The sequence below is a fragment of the Streptopelia decaocto genome (assembly GCF_964273445.1).
Source record: "Streptopelia decaocto genome assembly, chromosome: 4".
Classification (NCBI taxonomy): domain Eukaryota; kingdom Metazoa; phylum Chordata; class Aves; order Columbiformes; family Columbidae; genus Streptopelia; species Streptopelia decaocto.
The window spans coordinates 33,151,597-33,165,707 of NC_138658.1; the positions used below are offsets into that span (position 1 = coordinate 33,151,597).

The 14,111-nt window shown below is 36.3% G+C and overlaps 1 protein-coding gene across 1 annotated transcript in view; it reads right to left on the reverse strand.

Annotated features, from left to right (window-relative positions):
• Positions 1-645: 645 nt before the first annotated feature.
• Positions 646-14,111, reverse strand: part of MAP9 (microtubule associated protein 9) — a 33,676-nt gene continuing 20,210 nt past the window's right edge. The window contains exons 8-15 of the mRNA XM_082052170.1: positions 11,280-11,533; positions 10,347-10,405; positions 9,650-9,815; positions 8,805-8,894; positions 7,950-8,111; positions 7,358-7,503; positions 6,494-6,626; positions 646-836 (exon numbers count right to left, since the gene is read on the reverse strand). Of these exons, the coding sequence (XP_081908296.1) occupies positions 717-836; positions 6,494-6,626; positions 7,358-7,503; positions 7,950-8,111; positions 8,805-8,894; positions 9,650-9,815; positions 10,347-10,405; positions 11,280-11,533 (1,130 nt within the window). The 3' untranslated portion in view covers positions 646-716. The remainder of the gene's footprint in view (positions 837-6,493; positions 6,627-7,357; positions 7,504-7,949; positions 8,112-8,804; positions 8,895-9,649; positions 9,816-10,346; positions 10,406-11,279; positions 11,534-14,111) is intronic.

A 14,111-nucleotide genomic window follows, 5' to 3' on the forward strand; every position in this document is an offset into this window, starting at 1 on the left:
TCTATCACTGCAAGATAGTGTTGGTCTCTTCTCCAAAGCAGCAAGTGATAGGACAAGAGGAAATGGCCTCAAGTTGCACCAGGGGAGGTTTAGATTGGATGTCAGGAAAAAATTCTTCATGGAAAGGGTTGTCAGGCACTAGAACAGGCTGCACAGTCACCATCCTTGTAAGTGTTTAAAAGGTGTTTAGACGAGGTTCTTATGGACATGGTTTAGTGCTAGAGTTAGGTTAGATTATGGCTGGACTCGATGATCCTGAGGGTCTCTTCCAATCAAAATGATTCTATGATTCTAAGAGAGCCAACACCTGCTTACCCACCGTCCCCCCTTCACAAAGCATTTCCTCCAGACTTAACTCCTCAGGAGTGTGGCCTAGCAACTGCAAAATAACCATTCTGCTACTTACTGGGTGAAAAAAAACAATGCCAGAATCCAGCATTCTGTATCTTGAATATACACTTTCACTAAAAAGGGACAAAGTAACACAGGATTTAGCAAAACTAAGTTAAATGTGGAATTATAAAACTTAGTCAATTTTCTAAAGCAATGGAAAGGGACAACTGATCTATTTAAACTTCAGAGAGAAAATAAAACAAAAAGAAAGGATGCAATAACTATTATGGATTCAGTGAAAATCAGCTGTTATTGAAATAGAGGTTAGTCATCATCAGAACTTTGTAGATCATCGTTTCTCACAGAAGGCAATAGGCTGCTCATTAATTCCTTGAATACGTGACTTTGCCAGGTGGACTCCAGGGAGAAGGCGCTTCATCCCCATGGACAGCATGCATCTTCTTTTGCTTCTTATCAAGCTGCTCTTTCCTCTCTTTCTTCTCCTGAGGATAAAAAGATGTGTCAAACAAACACCAAAAAGCAAACAAACAAAAACCCAAAAAAAACAAATCCACCAACAGAAACATTACAATTATGTTATACCTTTCTTGTATAAAATGAAAAGTTAACACGCAATGGAGATTTGCCTTTTGGAGCTTAGTGCATCCCTCGTAGGGATTCAGTCACACACATTGCACAGCACAACAGAAGAGGTTGTACATTTAATGTCATTTATGATTAAGGTTCCTGTCTCTAGGATGGGCTGGTTTTGTGCACTATCTAAACCAAAAGATGAGCAGAAAGCCGAGTGAATTAGGTACTATATTTGTCTTGTATATAATTAGTCTCAATTACTTATTTTTTTTAAGAGGATACCTAATTCACAATGCTAACTATGTCGTTCTCATTATGTGAAAACATTGATGCACCTTTCTAACTCTCTGTACTTAGTAAATCACACTTGCCATGTACTAACTTATAAATGCTGCAACGTTCTGGGATTTTCTATTGTTTCAAACAGCAATGGGCAGTTAGGATGATGAACGATAAGCAAGATACTTGCAATATTCTGTGCCTGATTATCTAATGATTTTCAAGAGACTTGTCATTCAAAAATAATTTGCAGAATTTACAGTGCCCCCCTGGACAGCTGGATAAAAGGTCCTTGAGCAGCTGGCTTTCTGGCACATGAACAGTGACTTAATTCCTAGGACCAACAACTGGCATACACACCATTTGCAGTAAAGATGCAATGTGGATCTGCAGCCTTAAAACCACATCAATTCTGCCGAATCCAACCTTGGTCCTTTCCTCTTTTGCAGCCCATCAGCCAGAATTTTGAAGCACCAAAAATTTTCATATTTTCACATGTATGGACTGCACTGCAGTGGAAGTATTGCTCCTTGAAGACGGCTGTCAGACAGCTGGCACTCTCAGACAACCCATGATTCAATCCTCGGAGGGACACTCTATATCCTGCAAGTTCCCAATATCCTAGCAGTGTTTGTCTGTTATTTATGGGTGACAAGAGAAATATTGAGGTAACAGCGGCTAAGGGAGTAGGCTGGTAAATGGGGGTAGAAGTGTTATTGTAAAAAAGAGAGCTCGAGTGGAAGTTTTGTTTTACATGTAGGCAGTAGCCAAACTGTACACATGCTAGCTATACCTGTGCTATGTACAAAAACTCAAACAAGCATAACATGCACTGAAATATCAACCCTTTCAGTATGATTTTAATCTGTGCCCTTTAGGTCTTTAACATAAATCTGAAGATCCAATTCAGTTCAGAATGTCTGGTGTTGCTAAATAAACACACAATTATTTCATGTTGTTACTAGCAAGGCTGATTAAAAGCAAGACAAGGTTTGTATGGAGAAATAATGTCCTTTATAAAACAAGCGATGCAAAAGTTCATCACAGTTAGGATAAGAAAAAAATATTCTCTCTCTGTACAAACTGTATCTTTCTGGGTTATACGGAGTAACTGAGACAAAGTGGGCTTCTAGAACTGGAAGATTCTGACTCTTCACTGGCATCCTACACTTTCGCTTTCTTTCTCCCTCCACAGAGATCTTCCTCGGACGAACACAGCTAGGGGCTTTGGGTCTTTAGAACAACTTCAAGATGTTTTTTCAGGAATTTTTGAAAGGAACTGGTACGTACCCTGAGGGGAAAGGAGTCCGCATTATCAGTGGTATTTTTCAAAAAAAGACAACAAGATATGTGCAAGCAGTGCAGATAAGCTAGGGAAGAATGTGCTCTGTAATGGAACACATAGATGATTCATGTTCCTGTTATGAAGTATTTGCACATACCCAGCCAACTTATTTTTACAAAAATGTAATCATATTCTACAAATCTTAGAATCTGTATTTGACATGCAAAGACACATCAGGACAGGTAGTTGAAAACTCATTAAAAATAGGACTTATTGGACAATTACTTTGCAGTATTGGCAATTACTGGAGAAGTCATGTTACAAAGAAATGTGCATATTTTATATTTATAAAGCGCTCTCAATACATGTTGAACAACAGACTCATTTATGAAAAACCCAAACCAAAGATAAAGCAGACACCCACCGAGGAAGGAAATAAAAGTTGCTTTGGATTTTTTAATCACGTCTCAGTTTTTAATATTTGGGTTTGAAGATCCAATTTTCATGAATGAATCCCAGTGCCAAGAGAAGAAGCTTGAGTTAATTTAACTGGTTTTTAAAAGATTAAATTTGACATGAAGACTTACTGACTTCTTCCCTGCCCTTATGTTCTAGTCCTAACTACAGTTCACATTCTCGCAAGTCACAAGTGATATAAATCTTCCCTAAAATAATAGACAAGATGTTATTTGCACTAACAGAAGAGTAACAGAAATAGTGAAAGATGAAAACAGTAACTGTAGCTTGTCAGACACTAGATCAACTCGACTGAACAGCTTGATTTCTCTGTGCAAGTTTCCTACTCAATAGCCTACTAAGATGAATACATTTTTCACTTACAAAATTTAGGAAGATCACATTTTTTAGCAGTATGACTGCCACATAATAATTTAATTTTAGATAGCACAGAAGCCTTACAATGTTTAACAGGAATAACAATAACAGCCCTATTTCTAACATATTACAGTGCTAGGAGATTAAAATTCCAATATAGAAAGTATTCTCAGATAGATCTTACTAAACCACATGAAATGAATAACTCATGTCAGCTATTTCTAATTCAGAAACCAACAAATCCATGAGACTCATCTAGTACATAATTTTCTCATGCTTTTAAACAGCTTTAGAATGCCAAAAATAGCTGTTGAATATGCTCAACCTCAAGGTAAAATTTCTAACTTCTACAGTATTTAATCATACTATGTTGATCTTCAAGAATTATTTGAGAGCCGCCTTACTTCTCATCAACTCGTACTAGTTTAATGCTTACCACATAAAATGAAGAACATAACACATCTAGGATACTTGCTTTTCTCTACAGAAAACAGATATCAAGGTCACAATCTCAAAAATAACACAAACTAAACTGGTTTGTTGTTATAAACTTTCTATGTGATTCTTTTCCACATTCTACTCCTCAGAGTAGGTGCATGTCAATGATGAGTGTCAGACACTAGCAGTATGTATGAAGTACAATATGACCATTTATCAAGCATAACATCTAGATTGGCTTGAAGAGTGCTTGGTAAGTAGCAAGAGGAAAATACTATGAAAGAATCAAAAAAATCAGAAGCTTAAACTTCCTCAGCAATACTAAAGTATCTCAGCTCAAGATTATCCTTTTTATGTTAGTATTTTACAAGAGTTAATAGCCTTTTTCAAGGCATTTATTTTCATGATTAAAAAGTAATCTTCTCTATGCACTTATGTTATCAAACATTCACACAATAACCTCTAAAAGCACAAGTAACAGAATTTTTATTAACATAAAACCAGAATGTTTCTTATATTTTAGAAGAACTACAAGGACATTTTTATGTCTGTTTTACTACGGTCAACACCTGTTTCAGGAAAGCTGAGGATGAATTTATACATTTATTTCTGTTGAATGTTAACGAAAACATATTAAAATGCTACGCACTATATGACTCGTATTGTATTGCCCTTCTAACAAAAATCCTCTTAGCTGATATAACACACCTAAAGACTTCCACAATTCTGCCCTCTCAGATTTGATGCCTGTTTATCTACCTGTAGGCAGATATCATCTCAGTTCCCGTGATAACAGATTGACAACTTTCCAGGTGTTTCTGTCCTGCAGTTCACTGAAGGTATTTTCTCTTTTACTACACAAAGTGAAATAATACACTGGCCAAACATGACGACAGAGCCACTGCCTGATATGCTTTCTCAAACAAAGGTGTGTTAGCTACAAAAACCAACACAATTTCAGAAAGTAAAAATGTGAAGACTGGGCATGAGACACATCGGTCAAAACTTGCACATAGACACCGAAAATGTGGTAATGTTAGAGGTAACTCTGCCAACCAACTCAGTATCTATCACATCCTCCAACACCTGCTTGTTTTTCAAAGTGCTCCTCTCATGGAGGCACATGCACATCCATTTAGATCTGGTCATTCATCCAACTACTACAACTTGTTAATAATCCCACTGAAGTGATGACCTTGGGAATTTTTACACAATTTGAACAGGGGAGCCTGTGCTAGGCAGCAGATTTCATTTCCCTCTGTACAGAGTCCAAGACAGCAAGGAAGTCAAAGGTACAATGAGAGGTAACATTCATGCTTTGGTAAACCATGCTAATTGACAATAGTTTCAGTAAGTGGAGCTTACTGGGGCAGAGCATTAGCTGCTACTCAAAGTATAGTACTTCTTTCCTTTGGAACTAGGAACACTGATTGTGCAAGAAATAATGTAAGATCAGACATTAATAATTTCACACAACTGAGCTGGATATCACTGGACAAAGGGGACCAGAGAAGATGCTTCCTACCAATGATTACAGAAATCAGAGGTATTCCAACAGTGGACCAGACCAAATAAGACCTTAAAAGACTTAAACCTAAGACTAAAAAGGCTTGAAAAGAAAGTGAAGGGAAAATATGCAGGTTCTTGCTGTTTTATATAGCTGCATATTTCTAAGATAGCCAAGTAAAGGATGATTGTCCTTTTAAAATCTGTCCCACACCCACACATCTGTCTTCCTCAGTTCTCATCCACCCTCCTGCATGTCCCGCCCCGCCCCCCCCCCCCAAAAAAAAAAAAAAAGAAAAAAAAAAAAAGAGCCCACTTCAGACTCTGGAAACAATTATTTTTAAGCTACTGACAGTACAAATGAATCCCTGTAAGGACCTTAACCCAGCTGAGTTGCAAGATCCTATTCTTATAAATGGCAACAGAGACCACATGTTCAGGATACATGCCAGAAAGGAAGACAGACAACACAAGATACAGTCTCAAACTAAGAAAACCTTGGAAGTCAGTCTGATGAATGAAGGTATCATAGGGTAAGGATGAAGAGCACAGTATTTTCTTAAATTAGTAAGTCACACACCCTTAAGAAAATAACATATGCTAATAATATTACTGATCTCTCTTCTCTTTACATAGCAAGGCAGAAATAAAAACTGCCTTAGCGTTGGAACTACAGTACTATATTAATTTAATGCTTAATAACTGTAACTGAAGCACACTGTTGTACGAAGAAATATAATTGTGAGCAGAGTTCCACTCCTCCTAGTAAACTGAAATAACCTCAAACTCCACTACAAGTGCTTTCATCAATTTTAAGGTATACAAGTCTCCACTTTAAATGCTTCCTTGAATGTATATGCACTCACAGTTGCAGCTGGAGATGCTCCTCGGCTTTGTACGTTTTGTGCTACGGTGAGTTGGCCCTTCAGAGATGTTTGCTCCTGACATGGAATGTCAAAAAACGAATACTAACTATGAAATTCAAAACTCTACAACATGCAGGTAAGGAGAATATATTTTCCATGTATGCTAAATAGTAAGTCCACCATATTTTATCATCATTTTGCTCAAGAATTTTTGGGGAGCAGCAAGGTAATGCTGCCATCATCTGGCCTCTCATAACAGCATGAAAAAACCTGAGTATTACAATACACACAATGAGTGTTCACACTCATTACTACATTAATCTTTTTGGTTTTGACAAAGTGTAAAAAAATAAAATACCAGCCATCTGTCATATTCTTCTACTGCCTTTTTATCTTTTTCTTCCTTCTCTGCCTGTTGTATTTCTTGCTTTCTGTTCTCTAGGATTTTTTCCACTTTCTTCTTTTTCATATATTCTTCCTTTTTTTCATTCCTGTATAGCGAGAGGGAAGAACGGGAAATCATCATGTAAGATGCTGCATCTGTGACTGATGAAGTAAATTCAATCGAGATATTTTACGCATTTTATAATATACCTAGAATATATATTCAAGATCTTCAAAGTCCATCTTCATGTATTATATCACCAGGGTATAAATGAACCTACTATTCTATCTATTATGGCTTCAGCTTTTCTGTACTTCTTTTGTTCTTATTTGGTATCATTTAAAAAGTCAGATTCAAACCTTCTGTGGGTAGTAAGTTGGACATAGTCTGTGAAAATTCTCAGCTTGTAAACCTAACAAATAATTTAGCCAGCAGACACATCTCATTTGCTTCTGAATACATCTACTTTCATACATTGTATTCCACACAACTTTAAGATAAAGATTTACCTTCCTTCCTATGGTTTAATAGTGAAACATGAGACTAATCACAGAAGACATTACAATACTCAATAAATTTTACTGCTTAGTTGCAGTATCTCTGCCTGGGCTTAGTCAGTAGCCTTTTGGGGAGGAAACATTGAAGTTACTAAGGTGAAAGAAGCTGTACAGCTTGTTCTCATTGTCCTATCTGTTCTCCTTTAGGACTGAAGAGCCCGATCGTTAGCATGCCATTATGTCTCAATTAGAAGCACATCAAGCACTCACAAACCACCTATTTCATTTATAAACAAAGATTTGGGAAACTATGACATTCCAAAGCCCAGTGGAGTAGCACCATTTTTCAACTGCTGACATGCTGTCTCTCTTCTTCTCTGCAACCAGTTCCTCTTCTTTCTTCTTCCTGATTCTTTCAGACTGTTTTTCCTTTCTGCTTTGCTCTCTTAAATATTCCGCTTTTCTTTCTTTCCATTTTTCAAATGCCTAAAGAAAAGCACAGATTCTTTAGAAATCTTAACCCTCAGCTTTTTGTCAATACTCCACTTGCTTATTCTGTATCACTATTTTGGTGATTTCTTTACATTCTAATTTTGGAATATCTGTTTGTAGCATTGCTCAGAAGTGGGTATCACTATACCGAAAAAGAATAAATTATTTTTGCCAATAAGTAATAGCTCATTGCTAATATATTTATATGGAGTTTATTTTATGTTCAGTTAATAGAATTCAAATACAGAAAAATGCCTGTTTGTGTACAAATGTAAACATTACACACTTCAACAGAACAGAATCTAATATGAACTCCCTTCGAAAAATTAACCATGTTTAGAATCTAGTTTGTTTCCACCTCTTGCTGGATTATTCAAAATCATTCTCAATAATCTCCTGAACCATATCCAATGCACATTTATATACATATTTCACATCACCTTCTGTGCTGCTTCTGCTTTCTCCTTGTTCTGTTCTGTTGCTTTTTTTTCCTTAAGTTCCTCAAGCTTCTTTTTTTCACGTAACTTCTTTGCTTCTATTGCTTTCTTTTTTTTCCAGGCTTCAAAAGCTGCATTTGCTTCCTCTCTTTTAACAGCTTCTTTCTAGATTGAAAAGAACAGTGTACATTTAAATACAATTAAATATAAAACTATAATTGAAATAGTATGCTTTAAACTCATTGTCAAATGCAGGATTAGATGGAGCAATAAAGAAATGGAAATTTATTTGCAGACAACATTGCAAGTAATATCCAAAATTAAATTTGAACTATAAAGTGTTTTTTTCTATGCTCATTTTTAATTTAACTTAATCAAATGAGACAAACCACTCCTGCAAAACGTGTAGATAAATATGAAATACATGTTGAATGCTTAGAAGCAAAACGTATTAAATACTTAAAAGCCAAATGTAAGAATGGTGTATGGTACTATTTAAAATACAGTCCTCTGAAGACAGGCATCTCTCAACATCTTCTGACAGATGACAAATCAATACTTAACACCTGAAGGGCTGAGCATCCCAGGGTCCTTGTAAAAAAACCTGAACACTAATCTAAGAAGCACACTTTTGACATACGTTACATAAATGTGTAGGGAAGCATCAGCCACAAACCCTTTACAGAAACCATAACAAGTGGGACAAGCCTTCTATTGTTTCAAATCATCTTGTGCTACTTAGAGAAAACCAGATGCCTTTGAACAGCAGAGTGATGTATTTAGGTAGAAAGCACAGGTAAGCAAACTTCAGAGAATTATAGTTTCTCAACTTCTTTTTAAACAAGAATATAAACAAACCTTTTCAATATTGTTCTTTAGATTTTCAGCTTTCTCCTTTTCAATTCTCTTTGATTGCAGTAAAGCAGCCCTTTTCTTTTCCAACCAATTCTGTAAGAACCATTAGAAGACATTTATACTTTTGAAGTCTTTTTAAGGTATAACAAAAAAAGTTCTGTTAAAACAACTAAATGTTACCAGACCAGCACCAATATAGCGAACATCAACATTACTCTTAATTTTTCCATGTGCTACTTAAATAACCACCCCATTTAGAAAACTAAGGTTCTAAAATCACAGCTACAAAATATGAAAAGTCATAATGATCTTTAAAAAAAACACCAGAAAATGTAAGCATTAAGAAAATGGAAAAGAAGAATGGAATAAAAATCCTTATTACTTGGTATATAGCAATATTATTTACTTTTCTTGTCTCTCTCGCAAATACCTAGAATTAAACAGAATAAAATCCAACTGGGAAGAGCGAGACTTCAGGCATCCATAAAGTTTTATGAGCTATTTGCAGAATCAGGCTTAAATTTTCAAGGTTTAATTATATATTTGGTATGCTGCCTAAAGATACAAGTATCATAAATGAAACCTATTTTAACTTAAAAACTATGGAGACAATAGAAATATGAACTTGAGGTTCTAAATTTTGTTCTAGAACCATAACAAGTATTAAAACCATATACCAATATGAATAAAAGGATTACTACACCTGTAAGCACATGCAAAGAATCTACTCAGAAATACTGACTTCAAGAAAACAAGAGGTGTTGACTCCTACAACAGGACTTTTATATGCATAGTTTTGTTTGTTGGTTATTTTGTTCATTTTTTATTTGTTTGTTTTTAAGATCTACCTGGAAAACGGCTGCTCGTAGACTATCTGCTTTGTCAAATTCTGTACTGTTCTTCCGCATGCATTTATTCTCCAACACCTTTAGTGTTCCCAGATATTGAGATGAAACAGTTGTAGCTGAAGCAACAGCTTTCACCTTTTTCTTTAAGTGTGCAGAAGACAAACACCTATAAAAACACCAAGACACAAACATAGTTATAACCTTTCCATTTATTGTAGCTGGTACCAAGCAGCGTTCCTTCTACTCCAGTGTATACCAAAATTACTGTGATTCTGTTTTTACATGAACTTGGCTGGGGACAGGGGAAAAAGAAAGGCTGAAGAAGCCTGTTTTCTTCTGAGGGCTAGACAAGCCACCATTCAACATATTCAGAGCAAGAGAGTTTATAAATTCCTTATACTTTCATCTACAAAACAGCTTAAAACCTGTACAGACATCACAGACTGGCTTCATTGGTGGCTCCAGCAGCACACACTCATCATACACACAGGCAAAAGACTTGGAATCTGGTCTGAATCTAACCCAGAGCAGGGGTTCTAAGAACAGGCCACATCTACTAAACTGTTTTCCACAGATGGGCAAAGGTTGTCAGCAGTGAAGACAATGCTGACAGAAAATGAGAGTGAAGCAGCATTGTCAGGGCATTTACACACATCTTATGCTCTGCAGACTGTTACACATGGCATCTTTCTCTTACCTCTCAGATACAGAAACTTTCACATTTTGTAGAGCTCTCTCCCTTGTTTCACTTGTTTTCTAAGAAACACAGAGGAAAAGTGAAATTATAGAGTCTCTGAAGCAACAGAACTACATCAGGATGAAACAGATTTTTATAAGCTAACAAGGATGTTGGGAGTTGGACTCATTCTAGGTCTCTTCCAACGTGAGATATTCTATGATTCTATGATGTCAGAAAAAAATGCAAGAAAGACACTCTAATATAGAAAGAATAGAGTATAGGGTAAGAAAGCAAAAAAAAACCCAAACAAATAAATAAACAAAAACCACCAAACCAACCAACCAACCAAGGTTTCAAAATGCTTCTATCTTTTTGGAATGGCACCTAGAAATGCTTCTTTATATTATTTAAAAATATAGTCTATAGTTCAGAAATACAAAAGAATAAAAATAACTCAGCTGGGCAGTGGGCTTCCCTGTTATTATATCAACACTTTTTAAACTGGTTTTGATATTAAGCTTCAACAGTTATGTATATCTACATATTTTCTTTCTTAGGATAAAGCATAAAGTGCTTTGTATCTTACCCATTAATCAAGTCACATCATGGATTGCATCCTCTGCCAACATACACTGCTCACTGCAGTTCAGCTAACCTCACAATAGAGATCTGACATTTTCCCTTGGATAAGGGTAATTCATTAAGATTGGAAAATGCACATTTCAATACCTCTATCTGCTTTAAATTATTTGTGTAAAAGGGATTCCCCACATCTTCCATAAAACTATGCCAACTTTGTAAGAGCCTCACCTCTAGAAGCCAGAGATAAATTGTCAGCTTTACAAACAAGAGTTCTACACATTTACGTTATCAACAGTAACTTTACCAAACTTTTCACCACGTTTCTAGGACATTATTCTAAACAATGGTACAACTGCATAAAAATAATACCTTGACAGAGTTCTTTGACGTGCTCTTTGCCTCCCCATGCTCAGACTGATCATTCACTGATGCCTTCTGTGTTGTATCAGGTACTATTTGCCCTTCCGCTATTTTCACCATTTCATCTGAACTGTCATCTGTTGACTTCTCTAATTCCTTCGTTTTCTCATACACTGTGGTCTTCATTACTTCTGTCACAGAGTGGGATTTTCCACTATTGTCCTCTACTTCCAAGTCACTGGTGCTGGTCTTCTGACCGTGATCTAAGGGGAGAAAAAGGATTGGGAGGACACATTAACAAAATTTCATCATTTCTCAGTATTGTTATTTCTAAAAACATCTGTTTATGAAACGTATTATTAAACCTGATACGATTGTACTGTATTTACACATAAGACTGGAGTATCAACTGGAGTTTTAACAAATGTTACAGAATGTGTGAGCACAGCAAAGAGAAAACTTCCCGTCTGCCTCACCACCCAAACATGGTCCTAGTGCAGAAACCAAAAGCAAGAGCCATTGCAATCAAAGCAAGAACCTTCTCTTCTGGTATCTAGCAAACTACCAATGAAGTCTGTACAACAATTGGGGTAACAAAAACTACTTTCATTGTACGGTGTCCTTCAGGGATGCAGGACACACAAGGAAATAATGGAAAGATTTAAACAAAGCATCACTTCCATGTAAATGCATGCCTAGGTGGTGAAATTGTCATTTATGAAACACTTTATTAGCAATACTTAAAAACATTTTATCAAATCTGAACTGCCATTAATGCAGAGACCTACATTTGCAAAACAATTCAGATACAAACCAAAAGAGGCCATGGTAAATTCCAAATTACGGTCTTCCATAATCTTCTGATACTTAAAAGAAGTATAAATTGTGCATGACAGATTAATTCCAAGTTACTTGAAGAAAGGAATATCAATGGTGACAACCTATGAAACTTAACCTAGATTTACAGTGATGAAGGTAAGTTTGAGGTCACAAGGAGAATTCTGAATATATATGAACCATTTTCTATCCTCTGTTGATATGTAAACTTTCATATTTTACTTTATGCTTATGAGATAGTACAGCTGTACATAACTGTAGGCATCAGGTACTGCACAACTGCAGCACTTAGTGCACAGGACACTGGAGCAGCAGATTTACTGCTGAGGATGAGCACTTTATAGTATGAACTTCCCAGAACTTCATTTGCAAACCAAAATAGCTCTGTTTGCAAAATGGATACAAAATACTAACCTTCCCATGGTGCGCTGAAAAATGCCACATAAAGCCTGTAAGTATTACTATTGTTGGTTCCTGTCTTGACAGTTCAAGCTATATGTTTGATCAATCTGCTTGAAATTCCTACCCCTGCACACTTCAGTATCATTTTTAAACACTATTTTCCAGTCTCTTTTCCTCCACTTTTGTTGCAGACTCCGTACCATTGTTGTTTCTACATCCTCCTTTGTCCCGACAACATCACCTTGATCATTCTCTTCATCTTATGCTGTCCCTGCACTTGGAGAATCTAACCATTCCAGTGGACTAATGCTCATATCCTTTTCCCCATACAAACTCTCCTTAGACATTGTTTCGCTAACGATGCCTAAACCCATCAAGCTATACCAAACAAATTTTCTGATCCAAGGTATCAACAAACTATAGGAACTTAAATTAAACAGAGATCTAAGCATATTTGTGCGAGGGCGAAGAATCATGGACTCCACACAATCCAATATGAATTTAAGCGAAGCCGTTTATTACTTGTTATAACTCTCCTTAAATATCTTTTTGACCTGGCCACGTGCTGTCCATGTATCAGAAGGCTGCTTGTAATTGGTCAATAGCTGCTGTTCACGCGCCACAAACTAATTGGTGATGGGATTATACAATTCTTACATAAGCTCTAATATTAAACAAAATGTATCTATATTATAGCTGACTTGCTGACTCTTTTCTTCACTAGACAGTCTTTCTTTTGTTTTACCCAAGGTTGGATAAAGTCACGTAAGACACGTAGGCTGCTCGACTCTTGCTCTCTTGCTGAATACATAGGCCTCAGAGGCCCGTTCAGTTCAATTCCATGCAATGTCCGTTAACTTCAAGAAAATCACTCAAATCTCCCACATATTTGTTATTTATTTCTCAGTACATTGCCAGAGTTTTCAACTTCTGTTTACATTTCTGCAAAATATTCTTCAAGCCAAGTCGTTTCTTTTATCTTACTAAGCTGCAGTGTAAGGACATTATATATGCCATACAGCATTCTTCTTGCTGCATCTGCCAGTCTACGTTACCTGCTACAGTCCTGCACACAGCAAATCACCCACCAGCATGATTCTCTTAGCAAATATAAAAGGGTGTCTAACAGCCTATTCCAGTGCTTTTCAAGCTGGGGTCTATACATTTTTTGTAACCAGTCTTAGAAGGGAGACTCAGAAAATAAAGTTCAATGGATACTGCTGAGAAGCCCATAGATTTGATATTTCATAACGGGTCTGCACATCCCCTAAGAACAGTTAAGGATTAACAAATACAAAAAAAATATACAGAGAAGTGCTACCTAGTTTATATTAAACCTTGTGGAAAAGGTACAGGAAGAATTGAAATTTACCCTAGTCACGTTGACTGGGTAAGGGGAAATGAAATTAAAATTACTTGTTTTAAGTCTCAAAGATGCTTAGATGATGCATTCACTTGACGTAAGTTGAAGTACAAAAACCAAATTATCAAATTTTTATCCCTTCCTCTCCATTCCTAGGATGCCTCCAGGGCCAAATTTCTGAATACCTGGGATGATACTATATTTGGACATAACTGCAAGAACGAGGCTGGGCCACTCTC